A 21237-nucleotide genomic window follows, 5' to 3' on the forward strand; every position below is an offset into this window, starting at 1 on the left:
CTTTGTGGCTCAAGCCTCACAATACGGTTTGACGTACAGACCTGTATCATGTCGCAACTTTAAGGAGCTTGAGGCAGGATTGAGGCAGGATTTATGAAAAAAATGTGTAAACGTTTTAAGTTTTCTAGTAATAATGTCAGATGAAGCGTTCCAAACCAAAAAGAATGAGCCCTCTAGTGTATCTCTCCGTTGCCTTGAACAGGCTGTGTGCTGCAAAATGTGCTGCAGTGCTGGGGCCGAGTTTCCCGCGCTGTCCTGCGGATGTGACGTCACATGAGGCTGCATGCGCGTTCTCCCCGTTCTCCCGTGCCGGCTTCGCTGTTGGCTGCAGTACCCCCGACGGCCGTCGTGGTGAAGGGTGGCGCTAGAGAGTCTCATTTCTTAAAAGGAGCCTCATGCTCCTTTAAAGAAAAGTCTCTTGGCCCCATGGCCGAAACCGAAGAGGAAGCCGACGCGTCTCCGGGGACTTTAGCGCGTTAATTTCGATTAATTAATTACAGAAGAAATAGCGCACTAGAAAAAAATAGAACATTTTAATCGCATTAGTTTTTTCCCCTCGGAACGTTTCTCACGGGATGACTTTCACACGGACGGCGAAACCAACCAACCAGACCCTTGAGAGAGAGGCTGCGTCTGGAATCACATACTTCCACCCTAATGATATTTACTGAAAAGTGTGTCGAACTTAAGTATACTTTTTAGTATATACTTTTTAGTATGGCATTTCGGGAGAGTTATGACACTTACGTGGACTCCCATTGTAAGCTCCGCGGCGAGATCAAAGCATTTTACAACTCTCTCTCTCTCAAGGGTTCTGCAACCAACGTGCATTAGTGTTACAGCGAAGTGCGGCCGTCATCATAACACAAGCTAAGTTGTTACCACACACGTTAAAGTTGAATGAAGTCGCAGACGAAAAGGGTCTTGTTGGTCCCGTGGATGGGAAATTGTGTTTTCAAAAACAGATGGATGGAAGCGTGCTCTGTTTTCTAATGTGTTTCCATGTTCTGGAATGTACTTGAAACAGTTGAAAGTATTTTGTTATATTACAGTGTTTACAGAAGGTCCTTGACTATAGGCTACCTGTCTCATTCAATGTGCATACTGCATATATTTAATTTACTGCACTTTATAGCAAATTGCACTGATTTGTTATTTATCAAGCACCACCTTGATAAAAATAAACTGTTTCATAAATTGAACATATGTTTTCACTAGTCAATCATTCACTCGTATACAAAAATCAATTTGAAACAAACAAAAAAAGGAAATCCGATTGTTCTCAGGTCTAAAATTGATATGCGATCAAATAGCAATTAATTGCGATTAATTAATTACAAAGCCTGTAATTAATTAGATTAATTTTTTTAATCGAGTCCCAGCCCTAATATACCTACATACACACACACACACACACATATATATATATATATATATATTATATATATATATATATATACATACACACACACACATATATATAAGGCCTACATACACACACACATACACACCCACACAAACATATACACACATGCATAAACTATATATATATTATATGTATACACACATATAGATATACACACACACATATATACATACATACATAGAAAAAAAAAATCACAAAATGTCCAGTTTAATATTTATTTCTGTTTTATTTAGGTTCCCTTCATTTATTTGTGTTACTTAACTATTGTTTATATGCTGCTTTTGCAGTTTGTCAACATACGTGGGTAACTAACTCTGCCCTTAAGGATTAATCCATCTATGGCATCACTTCCTGTTAGACTTGCCTCTCTCTTGTAGCTTATCTTTCCTGATCTTTGTGAATATATGACAGATTTCACTTAGTTTCAAAGCTGACCAGCTGGTCCAGCAGGACTCAGAAGTTGTTCCCGTTTTACCAACGTTTTTTTTTCCATCCGTCAAATGAAATTGCAATAGGAACCATCATTCATCTACAGAGATAAAACTACATGAACAAAGTACTACTGTGGGACTGTTCTAACACAGACTTCCTGCTGTGTCTGTGCAATGGTTTGACTGAGCAGGAAACTGAAATCCCATAGACAATCAGGAAGGATCTTTTATTTTGACTGAATCTTTAAATGCAAAACATTGAAACACAAACCTGTAGAAACTGGTAGACTAACTGAAGATGAAGAAAAACACTCAACCAGGTATTAACCTGGTAAGTACTATGGAATTTCAGTTACTTACCTGGTAATTGCAGCAGACATAAATGGGTAAATACAAGGAATCTAAAAATGTAAATACAAGGAAACTATTCAAACAGTTCCACAATTACTGTGAATGTACCCATGAAGTTCTTAGTAGCAGGCCAAAAATTAGTGGGTAGCTAGAGAAATATATAAGTAAAAAATGTACAAAGAAATAAGTACAATGAAAACCTTTGAATATTTCCAGGTAACTAAATCTACTGTTATAATAGTGACCACAAAAGGGATTGTAAAAATACTGATACAAATAGTAAACAAACACTGATTGAAATTGAGCCCCATGTGGTATAATAAAACTTAAAGAGCATATTGCAGGTTAGGGTTTTTTCAAAGATTATACCTGACTTTATGTGAAAATGACTATGTGAGAAGTTAATGTAGGATTTAATATGTTTTACAAGACATAAGGGCACGTATTCAGAGGAAAAAGTGGCTGATTTTAGCAAAGCTCCTACAAACGCTTTTTTTTTCGAACACCGCGTCATATGACGTAGCAGCAGGGAGACGTCTCCACAGCTCTGCCCCATCTGACTGCGCAGACCTTGTACACACGTAGCCGGGTATCTGCTAAACCGAAGATATTTTTCTACGTTTTGACCTGTCATCCACATGAAAACGCAAATAAACGAATGTTTAAAAAAACTCTGGGCAAAGTGAAGATTTTTGAAAACTCTGTTTATGTAGATGCGTGTAGACAGAGACAACCGGAGTTTTGCTTTTTCGAACGTGGACACGGGGGGAAGTACATGATCTACAGGTTTGGAATGCTTATGAATGTGGTCGAAAACGCAAATCTTCGGTTATGTGTGGAAGGTTTTTTTTTTTAACAACGATGTAAGGTGGATACAAATTATTTTATAAACGAAGGGGGCGAAATATTCGGTTTTAAAAATACCCGGCTATTTCGGATGCATTTAATCAGAAAAAAGAGAAGATAATAAGCTTGTTTTCTCCTTAGAAAGTACAAACGTAGATAGATTACAAGTACTCACCCATCTTTTAGGAGTTATTTTCGGAGTTTCGAGGAGCGCACGGGCGGGTGCTGCGGTGAATGAAGATTTATGGTTCCGCGTAAAATCGACGGCGTAGCCTACGGCGTAGGTTACGCGGCGCACGCAGCGTTCGGTGCGTCGCCGCGTAACCTACGCCGTAGGGTCTGCGTTGGTGTAACGCGGACCCATAAATCAGCCTTTTAAAAAGCGAGTTTCAGCTGTCAATCAAAAGAACGTGGGGGGCCTAACGGGTTTCGTAATTATAAGGCTGTGGCCCGTCATATTGGTGTGAATACACATTCACAACCTCTTCAGTGTCACAACTAACATTAAGATCCATTATTTTTCCTATTGTTGAAATTCACCGCACTCCCTGGTGCTACGTCACTTCCGGTTCAGCTTTTTCAGATGCGGAAGTAATATACTCTCACAAAAACAACTCTGGAGGTCACTGTAGTATATATGTATGCGTATTTCAATGAAAATTCAGTTCCTACATTATTTTCCTACACATTGATTCACAGGGGTCTCCAACCTGCAATATGCTCTTTAAAATATGGTATCCAGTGAGTGACAACCTCAGGTAAAACCAGAGCATATACATCACAATGCCGCCACCAGCTTACACATTTAGGCAACTGTCTTACATAGCATATGAAAATAGCATACAAACATTTAAAATTGTGAGGCGAAAGCAAGTAACGTTAATTTGACTTTTTCCTCAGTGTAACATATCTCTAGAGTAATTCTGCAGTGAAGTGTGCTAATTAAAAGAAGACACTGCGTTAAGTTCACATTTATAATTAAGCTCTCATAATAAGAGCTGCAACAGACTGATAACAGATATAGTTTTAATCAGGTGTGAGTACGTTGGTGAGTCCTTAGAATACCACGTTGGGTAAAAGCTGCTCCACACTGATCAGATCTGAATTTAGATCTGGTTTATCTTCAGTGTGAATACGTTGGTGAACCCTAAGATAGCCTGATGAGGTAAAAGCTTTTCCACACTGATCACATCCATACAGTTTATTTCCAGTGTGAGTACGTTGATGAACCCTTAGATAGCTTGGTGAGGAAAAAGCTTTTCCACACTCATCACATCTGAATGGCTTATCTCCAGTGTGAATATATTGGTGTCTCCTTAAATTCCCTGATTCAGTAAAAGCTGCTCCACACTGATCGCATTTATATGGTTTAGCTCCAGTGTGAGTATGTTGGTGAACTCTTAGATTGCTTGGTGAGGTAAAAGCTTTTCCACACTCATCACATCTGAATTGCTTATCTCCATTGTGAATATATTGGTGTTTCTTTAAACTCCCTGATGCAGTAAAAGCTGCTTCACACTGATCACATCTATATGGTTTATCTCCAGTGTGAGTACGTTGGTGAACTCTTAGATAGCTTGGTGAGGTAAAAGCTTTTCCACACTCATCACATCTGAATGGCTTATCTCCAGTGTGAATATATTGGTGTTTGGTTAAGCTCCCTGATGTAGTAAAATCTGCTCCACATTGATCACATCTATATGGTTTATGTCCAGTGTGAGTACGTCGGTGAATATTTAAAGAACTTGAGGTGGTAAAAGCTGCCCCACAGTAATCACATTTGAATGGTTTTTCACCAGTGTGAATACGTTGGTGAATCCTTAGACCACTTGATGTGTTAAAAGCTGTGTCACACTGATCACAACTGAACGGTTTTTCTCCAGTATGAATACGTTGATGAATTCTGAGAGCACTTTGTTGGTAAAAAGCTGCCTCACACTGATCACAGCTAAATGGTTTATCTCCAGTGTGAATATATTGATGAGTCTTTAGACATCTTAATGTGGTAAAAGCTTTTCCACACTGGTCACAGGTGAACCTTTTTTCTCCGGTGTGAGTACGTTGATGCGACTTTAAACCACCATGTTGGGCAAAAGCTTTTCCACACTGATCACAGCTGAATGGTTTTTCTCCAGTGTGAACACGTTGATGATTCCAGAGAGAGCGTTGTCGGGAAAAAGCTGCCCCACACAGATCACAGCTGAACGGTTTATCTCCGGTATGAATCCTCTTATGCGCACTCAGACCTGATGAAGTGGTGAGGACTTTTTTACACTGATCACAGTGGTGACTTCTGGGTCTCTCCTTGCATACATGTTTCTGTAAGGACAGAGAAGAAAACTTAATAATTCTGTCTTCATTAAGGCAGGTGGGAGGGTTTGCATGTATATTTTAAAATACGTGTTGATTTGAAAACAAATAAAATAAAACAGTAATTATTTTTGGATATAAAACAGGAACAGTATATTTAGTATGTACTGTGTCCCACAGTGCTGTGTTATACCATTCATTTGTTTGTAAAAATACAATGAATCCAATAATCCACAATTAAAAATTGAAAATACATACCACAGGTTATTTATAGATTTTATACAACACATCCTTCTTGCAATTATACATCATCAATATCATATACGCATGCATGTATGTTACTATACACGTATTCAAGCATATATTCATATAGATATAGACACGTATATACATACACACGTATACCCATATACATGGAAAAACACACGGGGAGCCAATGCATGGTACTGCCCTTTGGTCCTCGTCAGCACACTTGTGGCTGAATTCTGTAGTAGTAGTAGTAAACTTTAAATCCTCTTTTTAGGAATACCAGAGAGCAATAATCTATACTACTAGAACTGAAAGCATGCATCAACACCTCTGTGCTGGGATACGAGAGAAATGGGCGGACTCTGGCGATGTATGTGGAGTGAAGTTGTGGAACAGTTTGGGTGCGGAGCTCAAGCAATGTCCGAGCATGAGCCAGTTCAAACAGCGGTACAAAAAGATGGTTTTCACAGGGTACAGGGAGGATGAAGGGCTTTGACAATAACCAGCTGTTTCCAAAGATCATTTAGTCACTTGTTTACTTACATTATTTATTTTCTTTGTTTGTAAATATGTACATATGTAATGTAAATTCAGAGTTGTGTTACAGACTAGGGCTGAACGATTTTTGAAAATAATCTAATTGCGATTTTTTTCCTCAATATTGCGATTTAATATGCGATTATTTTTTTTCAAGGTCCTGTTCTCATATATTTTTCAACTACACAAGCAATAAATCAGTCTGTTTTATAATAAACAATGCCAGATTTATTTAAAGCACACATTACAACAATAAAGAAAACAAATCTGTGCCAATCGCACAACACCAAACTGGGTTAAACTTTAGCCAAAACGAGGTGTAGTTTAATAGAAACACAGAAAAACTCCCACAGGGAACAAAAAACCTTCCTCACAGGCAGTACTCGAGTTACTAGAGTACTCGAGCACATAATAATAATAATAATAATAATTCATTTTATTTAACGGCGCCTTTCATGTCACCCAAGGTCACCTTACAGAATAAAAACAAAACAATACAATAAAGGAAATACAATAATAATAAAGTAGAAATTATAATACATACACACATACACAATACATACAATCAAGGAGCAACAGTACAGATAACAGAACAGTATGGTGGGAGGTAGTGTGTGGTGACCGGTCAAAGTGAATGGGCAAGTTTAAACAGGTGAGTCTTGAGTTGTGTTTTGAATGTGGTGATGGAGTCTATTTGTCTTATGTATGGGGGGAGGGAGTTCCAGAGTCTGGGTGCCGTACAACTGAAAGCTCGGGCACCCATGCTGCTAAGGTGTGAGGTGGGAGTGAAAAGAAGTCCAGCAGAGGTTGAGCGGAGGGTACGGGAGGGGGTGTATTCTTTCAGTAGGTCACAGAGGTAGGTGGGGGCTAGGTTATGAAGGGCTTTGTGGGTGAGGAGGAGGTTTTTATAAATGATACGGTATTGGACTGGGAGCCAGTGGAGTTGGATAAGAACGGGGGTGATGTGGTCAGATGACTTGATGCGGGTGATGATCCGGGCGGCCGAGTTCTGAATGAGTTGTAGTTTGTTGGTGAGTTTGGTTGGGAGGCCAGTGAGGAGAGCATTACAGTAATCGATACGGGATGTGACGAATGAGTGGACCAGAATTTCGGTGCTGGATTGGGACAGTGCTGGACGAAGTCTGGAGATGTTGCGGAGGTGGAAGAATGCAGTCCGGGTGATGTTGTGGATGTGAGGTGCAAATGAGAGTGTATTGTCCAGAATGACGCCGAGGCTCTTGACGTGGGGGGAAAAGGGTACCGGGAAGCCGTCGATGATGATGGGAGGGGCGGGAGAGGGTTGTGACTTGGTGAGGGTGGATTTGGAGCCGATGAGAAGAGCCTCAGTTTTATTGCCGTTGAGTTTTAGGAAGTTATTGCTCATCCAGGTATTAATGTCGTGTAGGCAGGTGGTGAGGGAAGCGGGAGGAATGGCAGCGGTGGGGTTGGAGGAGATATATATCTGAGTGTCATCGGCGTAAGTGTGAAAATGGACCCCATGGTGACGGAGAATTGAACCTAGGGGTAGGAGGTAGATGGTGAAGAGAAGTGGACCCAGTACTGACCCCTGGGGGACACCCATTGTGACACCCGTGCATCCGGATTTATGGTTCTGTAGTTGGACAAACTGTTGACGGTCAGTGAGGTAAGATGAAAGCCAGGAGAGTGCAACACCAGTGATCCCAATGCCAGCCAGGCGGTCCAGGAGTATTGGGTGAGAAATGGTGTCGAAGGCTGCGCTGAGGTCCAGGAGGATGAGGATGGTGAGTAGGCCGGAGTCAGCTGCACGGAGGAGGTCGTTAGTGATTTTAACCAGGGCTGTTTCAGTGCTATGATTGGGGCGGAAACCGGATTGGAAGGGTTCGTGGAGTTTATTTGAATTTAGGTGGGACTGTAATTGTGCTGCTACCACCTTTTCCAGAGTTTTGGAGATGAAGGGAAGGTTGGAGATGGGCCTGTAGTGATTGAGGTCAGATGGGTCTGCACCTGGTTTTTTTAGGGTGGGTGTGATGGCAGCTAGTTTGAGGATTGGGGGAACGGTTCCAGTGGTGAGGGAAGAATTAATTATTTTGGTAATCATGGGGGAAATGGATGGCAGACATGCTTTGACAAGCAGGGTGGGGAGGGGATCGAGCTGACAGGTGGTGGTTTTGGCTTTACGAATTAGTTCTGAGATGGTGTGTTCTGATACCGGAGTGAAATTGGTGAGAGGACTGGAGAGGGGTTGGTTGGTGGTGGTTATCCATGGTGGGTCATTTGTGGAAGAGCGTGTTGAGGCCAGTTGATGGTGAATTATGTTGATTTTGGAGCTGAAGAAGTCCAGGAAGGCGGTGCACTGGTCAGTGGAGATGTCTGGAGGGAGGGTTTTTGGAGGCTGAAGTAAGCGGTTGACGGTTGAAAAAAGGACTCTATTGTTTCCTGTGGCAGAATTAATGAGGTTGGAGTAATATGATGATTTGGCGGTATTAAGTGCATTTTTGTAGAGCTGAAGGTGATCGGAGTACATTTGGATGTGCACAGTGAGTCCGGTCCTTTTGCAGAGTCGCTCCAGTTGACGGCCTGTGGATTTGAGCTGGTGGAGGTCAGGGGTGAACCAGGGGGCAGAGTGGGTAAATGAAACTGAGCGGGTTTTAAGTGGAGCCAGGGCAGTGAGAGAGGAGGAGAGACAGTTATTGTAGTGTTGTACCAGATCGGCAGGGGAGGAGGATGAGGGGGGATTGGGGAAGGAGCTGATAAGGGTAGAGAGATCTGTGGGGTTGATGTGTTTGATGTTTCTGAAGGAGATGATCCGTTGTTCTTTGACTTTGTGCAAATGGGTGTGGATGTCATAAAGAGATGGTCTTTGAGAAACTCAAACGATGTGGGAAATTCGCTTTGCAAGTTGATGAATCAACTGACGTGAGTGGCCACGCACAGCTTTTGGCATTTGTGAGATTTGTCGATGGAGAAGAAATCCGGGACAATTTTTTTATTTTGCAAGTGTTTGCCTCACAAAACAACGGGAGAGGAAATATACCGCGTAACAACAGAATACCTTGAAAAGGGAGGTCTAAATTGGAGTAACTGTTTCAGTATTTGCACAGATGGGGCTGCTGCAATGACGGGCAATGTGAAAGGGTTCATCAGCAGGGTCAGAGAGCAAAACAAAAATGTTCGCACAACGCATTGTTTCCTTCACAGAGAGGCATTAGTTGCGAAGACGTTGCCAAAAGAACTTTCGGATGTGCTGGATGGGGCAGTGGACATTGTTAATTTCATAAAGGCACGGCCGTTAAAGTCTCGCCTTTTTTCCCATTCTATGCGAGGAAATGGGAGCCGAGCATCAAGGTTTGTTGTTGCATACTGCTGTCCGATGGCTCTCACGTGGAAAGGTTTTGGACAGACTGTACGAGTTAAGAGAGGAGCTCAGAGTGTTCCTATCAGAAGAGAATTCTGCATACGCAGAGCTGCATACACTGTCATCCATCCCAGCAAGAATAGAGTTTCGTTCGTCCACGCAGGCCCAAGTCTCTCACCAACTGTAAGTCACACGTGTGTGTGCGCGTGTGTGTGTGTGTGTGTGTGTGTGTGTAATAATAATAATAATAGGCCTACGTTTAAGTCCTTATTTTTGAGGGATGCAACTCATGGTGTGTGTGTGTGGTTTGTTACATGTGCATTGTATTTGTTGATCCCAGATTTTCCATGAATTTAAAGGGTGCCTCGCCTGAAAAAAGGTTGAGAAACACTGCTGTAGATAACAGAGATGAAAAGGTCATGAACATGACGAGCGAGAACATCCAGGCAGAGTTTGTAGACATAGTCACTGGTGACGGCTGCATGGAGGGTGAATATCGCATTGAAATACACAATAAGGTACCACCATTTAAACTGCCAAAACGCAGAGTACCAGTTGCCATGATGAAACCTCTGGATGAGAACCTGGAGAGAAGAGGGATCATCACTCCAGTGGAAAAAGCACCGACTGGATAAGCATTATGGTTTCTGTGACAAAACCAAACGGGAAACCATGGATCTGCATTGATCCAAAGCCGCTGAATCGGGCCCTTAAAGGAGCTTGAGGCAGGATTTATGAAAAAAATTCGTATACGTTTTAAGTTTTCTAGTAATAATGCCTACAATTGATGACATCCTCCCAGAGATGTCAAAGGCAAAGGTATTCACGGTGTGTGATGTAAAACATGGGTTCTGGCATGTAAACTTAGAGGAGAAGTCAAGTTACCTCAGCACGTCTGCCACCCCATTTGGCCGGTTCCATTGGCTAAGGATGCCGATGGGAATTAGCCCAGCACCAGAGGTCTTCCAAAGGATGCTCATGCAGGCACATGAGGGCTTTCCTGGAATCTACGCCAATGCAGATGATGTGCTGGTCACCGGGGAAGGAGCAAAACAAGAGGAGGCGAACAAGGAACATGACATAAAACTGAGACTCTTTCTAACCAGGTGTAGGGAGAGAAACATCAAACTGAACTTTGAAATGCTCAAACTGCGACAACAGGCAGTACCCTACATCGGACATCTGCCGACAGCAGATGGGCTACAGATAGATCCAGAAAAAATTAGGGCAATCAGGGAGATGCCGCAGCCGACTGATGTTAAAGGAGTGCTGAGACTGGTAGGAATGGTAAACTACCTATCAAAGTTTTATGACCACTTGTCAGACGACTGAGATTTTGAGACAATTGACATACAGAAACAACATGTGGGAGAGAAGTGATGTCCATGACGCTGCATTTCAGAGACTAAAAGACTGCTGCACCTGTCTTGAAATATGATGAACAGGAAGAAGAGTTAACACTGCAGTGTGATGCATCAGACACAGGGTTAGGGGCAGCACTGACTCAGGGAGGTAAACCGGTTGCATTTGGGAGCAAAGCTCATACCCCTCCTGAAAAAAAGTACGCACAAATAGAAAAAGAGTGCTTAGCAATAGTGTTTGGGATGGAAAAAATTCATCAATACACATACGGGAGGCAGGTGACGTTGCAGAGCGACCATAAGCCACTAGAAAATATTCATAGAAAACCACTACCTAGTGCACCAAAGAGACTGCAGCGTATACTACTCAGACTGCAAAAGTATGACATCGCCGTGACCTATGTGCCAGGCCGAGACATGCTATTAGCAGACACTTTGAGTAGGGCATACTTACCTGAGAGCACCAAGACAGATGTAGAGACTATAAACATGGTTGACTACTTACCCATTTCGGCTGAAAGACTGAACTGCACCCGAGCCGCTACACGGGAGGACACACAGTTACAGAGGCTAACAAAGTTAATTCAGACAGGGTGGCCGCAACACAAGAAAGACATTGCAAAAGACATACACCATTACTACTCATTCCAAGATGAGCTGAGTTGTCAAGATGGCATAGTGTTGAGGGGTGAGAGAGCAGTAATACCAGACAAACTCAGGTCTGACATCGCGCAGCGTATCCACTCCTCTCATCTAGGAGTTGAAGGATGTCTTAGACGGGCGAGGGAATCTGTATATTGGCAAGGAATGAATGAGTACATAAAGACTTCCATCTCCAAATGTGAAGGTCAGTTGACTGCAGGTCAGTTGATTCAAAGCAAAAGAAGGAGACACTACATCCTCATGACACAGGCCAGGGCCCCAGCCTGCGACCAAATGCTCGCATTTTGCGACCAAAATTTGAGTATGTGCGGCTGAATTTCATGTCCACTCGCACACGTGCGACCAGTAAATTTGCCAGTTTTTTTTTTTTTTTTTTTACACGTTAAACGTGGAAGGGGTGCGTCAATGAACCCGCCTATTTGCAGGCCAATGAGTGTGAAAGGGAATGAGTCGGGGGATCTATTTATTTATTTATTTTTTTCGTTTAATTTCACCAGCTCAAAGCAGGTATTACGCCCGGACTACATTTAATGCAACACAACGCTCTGCGCCGCGCACATAAAGTTAGAAAGTTAGAAAGAGACGGCGGATATGTTTAGTTTTAGTAACATCATGCTCAGGCAATGAGTCTGCAATGGCCCAGACGGGAGACACATGTAGCTCAGTGCTTAACTTTTATTTTTAATCCACTCTATATTCTTCAGGTTGTTCTCCGATATGTTCCCCTAAAGCCTGAAGGTTCCGCCTTAAATCGACGCAGAGCCTATGGCCTAGGCTCTGCGTTGTTGTAACGCGGAACCATAAATCAGCCTTCACCCGGTACATACATAGGTTTCTCTAAACATCTGTCCCCGCTACAGTTTTAACTAAAAGAAAATGTGCTCCAATACAGCAGGTCCCATAATTTTATCTTGAACACTGCCAAAACTCTAACTTAAAACGTAACTAGAACTTAAAATTAGCTTGACACAAATGAAAGTTAAATTTTAACACATGGGAAAAACACCTAACCTTTTAAGTGATGTGTGTTATCAGGTGTAATGGCATTTTTAGGTTAGAAATAAGAATATTTCTTGGTAAGATCCTTAGTTATTTGAGTGAAGGCAGTGAATTTGGTCAACTGGTGTAACTTCAGGGTTTTAGTAAAGACACAAGTAGGGAAATGTTATTGGCCAGTACCCACAATATTTGTACATTTGTTAAGTACTGTGTTTAACAGTTAAATCCATGGCTGAAAGGTTACTAAGCACTTTGTTACCAAGCACTTTTTTATCATGTGAATGTATGTTTTTTTATATATAATGACAGCAATGGTGCTGTCAGTTTACTTTATGTTGCGACATCTTTAAAAGTGCACAATAAAATGTAACACTGCATTTGAAACAGCACATTGTGGTAATTCATTAATCTATTATGAAATACGTATTACTAATACACTGAAATGTAGTAGAAATGTAAAAATTTGGTTAGCGTGTCGATAAACGATGTGCGCTCCTAAAATTTCTGATTGTGCCCCTAAAAATTTTCAGTTAGGGGCTACTGTGCTCCTAGTGAAAAAAGTTTGGAGCCCTGGAGGCCCTGGGCCAATGTTGGCACTGACTTGTTTTCATTCCATAACAAGGACTACTTGGTGACAGTGGACTATTTTTCCAACTTTTGGGAAGAAAAAAGTTAGTCTGGAGCCCTGGAGGCCCTGGGCCAATGTTGGCACTGACTTGTTTTCATTCCATAACAAGGACTACTTGGTGACAGTGGACTATTTTTCCAACTTTTGGGAAGTAGATTACCAACCAGATACCAAGAGCAGTACAGTTATCAAAAAGCTGAAAGCACACTTTGCATAACAGGGAATATCTGACATAGTAATTTCTGAAAATGGGCCACAGTATGCCTCACAAGAATCTCGAAGATTCAGTCAAATGTGGGAATTTGAACACAGAACATCTTCACCGGGATACGCTCAGAGCAATAGGAAAGCTGAGTCTGCAGTAGAAACAGCCAAACGTCTTATGCAGAAAGCTGCAGCTGCTCGAAAGGATCCATACCTAGCTATATTAGACCATCGGAACACACCGAGCCAAGGTCTTAACACAAGCCCAGCACAGAGACCTTTGAGCAGGAGGACCAGGACACTGCTTCCTGTCAAAGACACTGTTGGAGCCAGCAATAATGGACAACACACAAGGACTGATGAAAAACAGACAAAGACAGAAATATTACAACCGCAAAGCAAAGGACATGAACACTGTGAAAGAAGGGGACAGTGTGAGAGTGCACCCATTTGAGCCACATAAGGTCTGGAAACCAGCAAAAGGGATTACACCTGTGAGTCATAGATCTTATGAGGTCAAACTGGAGTCTGGAGGTGTTTTAAGAAGAAATCGTCGTCACCTCAGACACAACTATGGCACACCTGACACACATACAACAACAGGGACTGTGTTACATACACCAAGAGATGTGGTGGTGGAACTAGGTCTGAACGAATAATTGCATTTGCAATAATATCGCGATGTGATAAAATTAGATTTTTGTAACCGCAAAGGCTGCGATTTGACCAGTCACGTGATCTGATCACGTAACTCGCGAGTGAGTAGAGCGGGAAGAGCAGAGCCGGCAGAGAAAAAAAGTCAACGGTGCCGCGTAACCAATCTACAATGGCCTCAGGCTCTACAGAAGCACAGCAGAAAGCTTGGTACCAAAGAAAAGCAGCACATCAGCTGTGTGGAATTATTTTGGATTTAAAAGAGAAGATGTTGCGCAACGTCAGGTATTGTGCAAAACGAGCCTTGCTACGGTTGCTACCTCGCGAGGTAACACCACGAACCTGTTTCAGCACTTAAAAAAATACCACAAAACCATGTATGATAGCATGGCTAGAATGCCAACTACAAGTGCTTCAACTAAGCAAAGTACCAGCCGACAGGGATCACTGACCGACTTGTTTGAAATTATTTCTCCTTACGAGCATAACTCGAAACGGCACGGAGAAATAACTCTGGCAATAACGGAGTTCATAGCCAAAGACATGATGCCCATTTGTGTAGTGACCAAGCCTGGGTTTACGGCTTTGGTACGCACAATGGATAAGCGGTACCGAATGCCCTCACGCAGACATTTTAGCCAGGTAGCCATACCTGAGCTATACAAAAAATGCAGACAGAGAGTTGCAGTGGAGCTGAAAACAGTTTTTTGCAACGACAACTGATCTGTGGTCAAGCCACACAACAGTGCCATACCAGAGTCTAACGGTGCATTACATTGACCAAGACTTAAATCTCAAGGTTCGCTGTCTTCAAGCGTCCTACTTCCCGGACGACCACACGGGGGAAAACATTGCAGCCAGCCTGAGAGAGGGGCTCGCCGGCTGGGATTTACAGAAAGAAAACCACGTCTGCATAACGACGGACAACGCATCTAATATGGTGATGGCAGCACAGCTTAACGATTGGACCAGACTGCAGTGTTTTGGGCACCGATTACATCTTTCCATCGGTACGTAAATTAGTATCATGACATATATGTCGGCGCGTGTGTCTCTGTATGTGTCTGTGACTGTGTGTCTCTGTATGTGTGTGTCTCTGTATGTGTGTGTGAATGGTGAATGTGAGACGTAGAGGGAGAGAATTTGTGTATTTATTTCAAAGTTGATAACCTTGTGTCACACAAGACAAATTGTATAAATTACACTGTTCTATTTTGTATTACAGGACATGCACTCAAATATGACAGAGTGTCAAGAGCAGTAGTGTCTGTGCAAGAAGGTGGTGGGGCACTTCTCCCACAGGCGGAAGAAGAAGTCAGCAATGACTGAAGCACAGAGGAAGCTCAAACTTCCTTAGGACAGCCTTATCACTGAATGCCCAAAAAGATGGGGATCCAAAGAAATTATGATTGTCAGGGTGCTAGAGCAACTCAAAGCCATTTCTCAGGTGTTGTCAGGTGACCGATACGCACCCTCCCTCATCCCAACCTGGCAGGATATTGACGTGTTGGAGTCTGTCCACAAGTTACTGCATCCTCTCCTGGACTTTACAGATGCTCTCTCAGGAGAGGAGTATGTGAGCATCTCCTACCTCAAACCAGTTCTTCACTTTCTGGCCACATCAGTCCTGGCTGAAGATCAAGAGGACACTGACCTGACTAGGTAAATCAAAACTAAGGTCCTGGCATACCTCAATGACAAGTATAACGACCCCAGCATCCAGGAGCTTTTGGATGTTGCATCCTTCCTGGATCCCAGGTTTAAAACCCGGTACATCACTGCAGACAACATTCCCACCGTTAAGACCCGACTCAAGACTGAAATGTTGGAATCAGCAAGGCGTGCATATAACCAGGTTAGTAATAATTATGTATCTATGATATCACAAACAGATTTTATATTTATTGATTTGTAATCTAACTTTAATACTAATTGCTTTTTTTTTTTCATCTGGAAGGAGAAGAGGTCTCGAACTGAAAGCACTCCAAGGCCTCAAAGTGCACAGCCCTCTGGTGAGAAGGTGAAGAAGTCTCTTGGCAGCTTCTTCAAGACTGCCGTCGCCTCTTCTGCTTCTCCCATGCAACTTGAAGATGTCGCTGAGGCAGAGTTAAAAAGTTACCTCATGAACCCTGCCATTGATGGAGAAGATGACCCCTTGGCCTGGTGGAAGGTGCACAAGATCAACTTTCCACGACTGTGCAATATGGCCCGCATGTACCTCTGTGTCCCTGCCACAAGTGCTCCGTCAGAGCATCTTTTCAGTGCTGGAGGGAATATAGTTAATTGCACTCGCTCGTCTTTAAAACAGCAATAGTTGAAATGCTGGTTTTCCTAGCAAAAAATCTTTGAGCTCCTGAGAGCTATATAGGAGAATCCTTCTGGCTGACAGTGCCATACTCATTTTGCACTTAAGTATGCTGTGTGCTGCTGTTACTGAGGGAATATTATATTTCCATTGAATGTTCAGGAAGGTTTTTTTTCCTCCTTAAAATTTAATAAGAACATACACTAGTTTGTTTTGTGTTCATTGGAAGTGTGTGTGATGATACTGACTGGAGATCAGTAGCTTTAAATAAATCTGACATTGTTTATTATAAAACAGATTGATTTATTAGGGCTGCACGGTGGCTTGGTGGTTAGCACTGTTGCCTCACAGCAAGAAGGTTCGACTCCCAGGCCCGGCAGGGTTCTTTCTGTGTGGAGTTTGCATGTTCTCCCCGTGCTCCCCGTGCTTGCGTGGGTTTCCTCCGGGTACTCCGGTTTCCTCCCACAGTCCAAAAACATGCATAGTAGGTTGATTGATTATTTTAAATTGCCCGTGGGTGTGAGTGTGAGTATGTCTGGTTGTTTGTCTGTATATGTGGCCCTGCGATGGACTGGCGACCTGTCCAGGGTGTAACCCCTGCCTCTCGCCTGAAAATAGCTGGGATATGCTCTAGCAGACCCCCGTGACCCTGCAAAGGATAAAGCGGGTATAGATAATGGATGGAGATTGATTTATTGCTTGTGTAGTTGAAAAATACATGAGAACAGAACCTTGAAAAAATAATCGCATCTTAAATTGCAACCACAATATTGAGGAAAAAAATCGAAATTCAATTTAGATTATTTTCAAAAATCGTTCAGCCCTATGTGAGAGTGCAGCCATTTGAGCCACATAATGTCTGGAAACCAGCAAAAGTGATTAAACCTGTGAGTCATAGATCTTATGAGGTCAAACTGGAGTCTGGAGGTGTTTTAAGAAGAAATCGTTGTCACCTCAGACACAACTACGCAGAGGTGTATAATCCAGGTGCCATAAAGTAAAAACCCTGCCATGTTTCTGGATCAGCCTGTACATTTAGAACAGGGGTCTTCACTAACGACCTACCATCTACCTGCAGAGGAGGTGGTTTAGTGATTAGTTGGAACAACTGCTGGACTGGATTTTTACTTTATGGCACCTGGATTATACACCTCTGCAACTACGGCACACCTGACACACATACAACAACAGGGACTGTGTTACATACGCCACGAGAGGTGGTGGTGGAACAGGGTCAAGCAGGGGTCCAGCAAGCTGTCACTACAAGGGCGGGACGGCAGATTGTCTAGCCCCACTACCTGAAAGACTTTTGTCAGTGATAACGATAACAGCAATGAGTAACAAATGATGTTAATGTTGTGTTAAGTTGATGTTGTATTGAAAAAAAAAAAGGAGAAAAGAAAGTGTGTTTATGTATAATTCAATTGGTGAAATGTTGGTTTGGGAAAACAATAAGGATAATTTAAGTTGCACAGGAATCCACTAAGGATATTTTTATTTATTTGTTCCAAATTATATTCCTAATTATTATTACTGGTGATGGAGATGCACTTTTATTATTTTTAAGACCAAGTGTGATGGTTATATGTGATATATGAACAAGAAGAGAAGAAGGTACTTAACTTCAAAACAAAAAAGATGTAACAATAGGATTGTTGTTCCGAGTTTAAGGTGGACAGGGGACACATTTGAGTGGGACACTGTACACAAAGTGATGCTGGTCAGTACGACATGTTTGTGAGACGTTCACAGAGGTGTCAAGTAACAAAGTACAAATACTTTGTTACCTTACTTAAAGGAGCCGTCTGTAAGAAATGGCCAAAACTGGTACTGCAGTCACTTTCAAAATATTGTTGAGCGGCGTGTACCCTCCCCCTCCTCCCCCCGACCAGAGGTTGCCTGGTAGGCTGCAGAATGCAGCAGGAACGTAGGCTGCCATGGCTGCGATAATTAGAGCCAAGCTGGCAACCCGGATGCCGAAACAATACTGACTTGGTGATTGGGAGATAGGTGGAGGGTGGAGCTTCAGAAACAATACTGACTTCATGATTGGGAGATAGGTGGAGGGTGGAGCTTCAGAAACAATACTGACTTGGTGATTGGGAGATAGGTGGAGGGTGGAGCTTCAGAAACAATACTGACTTCATGATTGGGAGATAGGTGGAGGGTGGAGCTTCAGAAACAATACTGACTTGGTGATTGGGAGATAGGTGGAGGGTGGAGCTTCAGAAACAATACTGACTTTGTGATTGGGAGATAGGTGGAGGGTGGAGCTTCAGAAACAATACTGACTTGGTGATTGGGAGATAGGTGGAGGGTGGAGCTTCAGGCCAAAACAAAAAATGACAACATAAACATCAGTTGAGGGCTGCAACTCCTCTTTTTAAACTGGAATATCCTGGCTTGAGTGCTGTTGTCAGTGACATAAGTATTTGAAATTAACATGATTTTTAAATGTCTGTTGACATATCGGGGTCATTTTATGATTCGTTTTATTATTGCTCTTACATACAGCTCCTTTAAGTAGAAATTTTGGTTATCTATACTTCACTGGATTAATTATTTTTCAGACGACTTTTTACTTTTACTCCTTACATTTTCACGCAATTATCTGTACTTTTTACTCCTTACATTTTAAAAACAGCCTTGTTACACTATTTCATTTCGGCCTTTAAAAAAAAAATATTCAGTTAAATTGCGCCATCCGGATAGAGTGAATTTGGTTGTGGTTGTTTCAGATGTTCTTGTCCAGTTTTGTTCTTACATCCCTCAGATTCCTGCAACTAAACTTGGATGTACATTCCAATAAATGTTAGGATAAATGATAACATGCCTCTGAAGTTTTACTTTTTGCCCCATTACAATACTTATAGGCAACTAGTCATCATATCTCCTGCTCTCTGAAGCACATGTTAATGCTCAATAGTACACATATATGGTTCTTTAATATATTTGCATTATACTAAGATGCATTCATTTTCAATGGCTTTTATCCTTAATGGCTTTTTTCCCCCTTACATTACTTTTACTTTTACACACACACACACACACACACACACACACACACACACACACACACACACACACACACACACACACAGTGATACACCAACGCAGAGCCATACGGCGTAGGGAGCGCGTCGATTTAACGAAGAACCATAATTTAGGCTAAAAGGCTGCTGCTCTGCAGATGTTGCTGCAGATGTTGCTACTCGGTTCAAGCAGATGTTTTCGGTCGTTTAGTTTAAAGTTACTGACGTGCAAGAAAATACAGCGTTTGGATCAGCAGCAGCAGAGTATGTGCTAGACCTGAACACTGACCTGCAGACCCGCCCTGCTGCCGGACCCCGAGTCCTGGTTCTGATCTAGATCCACCTCCCAGTCCTGGTTCTGGTTCTGATCCTGATCCTGGTCCACCTCCCAGTCCTGGTTCTGGTTCTGATCCTGATCCTGGTCCACCTCCCAGTTCTGATCCTGATCCTGGTCCACCTCCCAGTCCTGGTTCTGATCCCGGTCCATCTCCGAGTCCTGGTTCTGCTTTCTTCTCGCTTTATTCTGCAGAATCTCTGAATATAAACCATAAACCCGTGTGTCTGCTAACATCCGCAGCTCGGAATCACGTGACCTCCACCCGACACACAGACAGGATGTGACGTCCTCAGGGTCCTAAAGGAGACCCCAATAATAATAATGAATCTCCCATACATGTGTTTTATCACTGCTCACTCTCATCTGCGTTTTGGACTGATTTTGAGAATTGTAAAGTAAAACTTACTGTTCTATAACAATTATGGCTAAAGATGTTATCACTCAGTTTGAATCTGACAATAAACCATTAAGTTACCTAGTAAATCTTATGATTGCAATTGGTAAATTACAAACAAAATTCTCAAAATCACTCCCAAATTCCAATGCTTTCCTTGGAGATTTTAATTTATATATAGACTCCCTTAAACTTATGTCAAACCAAAAGAGCGAACACACATTGTCATATTATAGAGACCTTTTTCTGTCTTGCTTCTGTCTTAAGCTAAATTCATTTTATAGATATTTTTATTTTATTCATGTATACATAGGCTATATATAATTTTATATTGTATACTTTATTGTACACGTTTTTGTGTATTGCATAAGTTTTTATGTATAAATGTTTAGCCGAATATCTGTATGTTCTAAATCTCTAAAATGCTCAATAAAAAAAAAAGAATAGATAATTAAACTGAATAAAGATTATTTTTAGGGCATGTTTGCATTGCGGGAAAAGACAAATATAATGATTGGCAGGTGAAGCCTCATTAGGTTTTCTTTCTAATCCTGATAAACATTAGTAAAACACTTGAAAGAATTTCCGGTTTTTTGATTTGCTGCACCAAAAAAAAAAAAAAAATCAAAGAACTGAATCATATATCTATTCAAGCTTTATTAATATCATGCACAATATCTTCCAGCCGAAGGTTCTGTCACGTCTGGGGGTAAGGTGTGGACCCAAACGCTGGAGAGAGAGGGAGGCCGGAGGCAGGAGTTCCACAAAGGTAAAAACAAAAAGCACTGCTTGGCAGGATCTAAACTTAACATGAACGGGGATCAAACATCAGGAGCACATGGAGGGAAGAACAGTACGGTCCGACAGGGAACAAGGGAATGACAAGACCAGATATACTCAGGGGATAACGAGACATGACGAGACACAGGTACAGACACAATCAGGCCAGATGGGACACAGGCGGGGCAAAACAGAAACTAAAAGCAGGGGGGAATGTCAAACCTTGACAGGTTCATTTTTCTGACACCTGAGAGGCATCCAGAAAAATGCACACACAGGCCTGTCAACAAGTTTATACCCAAAAGGGGGGGGGGGGGGGGGGGGTGTTCAGTGTTTTATGGGTCTGGGTCTCCACCTTATCTGAGGGAGCCAGATGCTATGAAAGACCCCCCT

At 42.3% G+C, this 21237-nt stretch overlaps 1 protein-coding gene across 1 annotated transcript; it reads right to left on the bottom strand.

Annotated features, from left to right (window-relative positions):
- Window positions 1–1649: 1649 nt before the first annotated feature.
- Window positions 1650–19835, bottom strand: LOC133446535 (zinc finger protein 664-like). The gene is made up of 3 exons (XM_061724577.1): window positions 19792–19835; window positions 19623–19665; window positions 1650–5373 (listed from the first exon to the last, which is right to left on the bottom strand). Exons 1-3 carry the CDS (start codon window positions 19818–19820, stop codon window positions 4111–4113), a joined length of 1335 nt encoding a protein of 444 aa, XP_061580561.1. The 5' UTR covers window positions 19821–19835; the 3' UTR covers window positions 1650–4110.
- Between the last annotated feature and the right edge of the window lie 1402 nt (window positions 19836–21237).

This window comes from Cololabis saira, chromosome 6, assembly GCF_033807715.1.
Source record: "Cololabis saira isolate AMF1-May2022 chromosome 6, fColSai1.1, whole genome shotgun sequence".
Classification (NCBI taxonomy): Eukaryota; Metazoa; Chordata; class Actinopteri; order Beloniformes; family Belonidae; genus Cololabis; species Cololabis saira.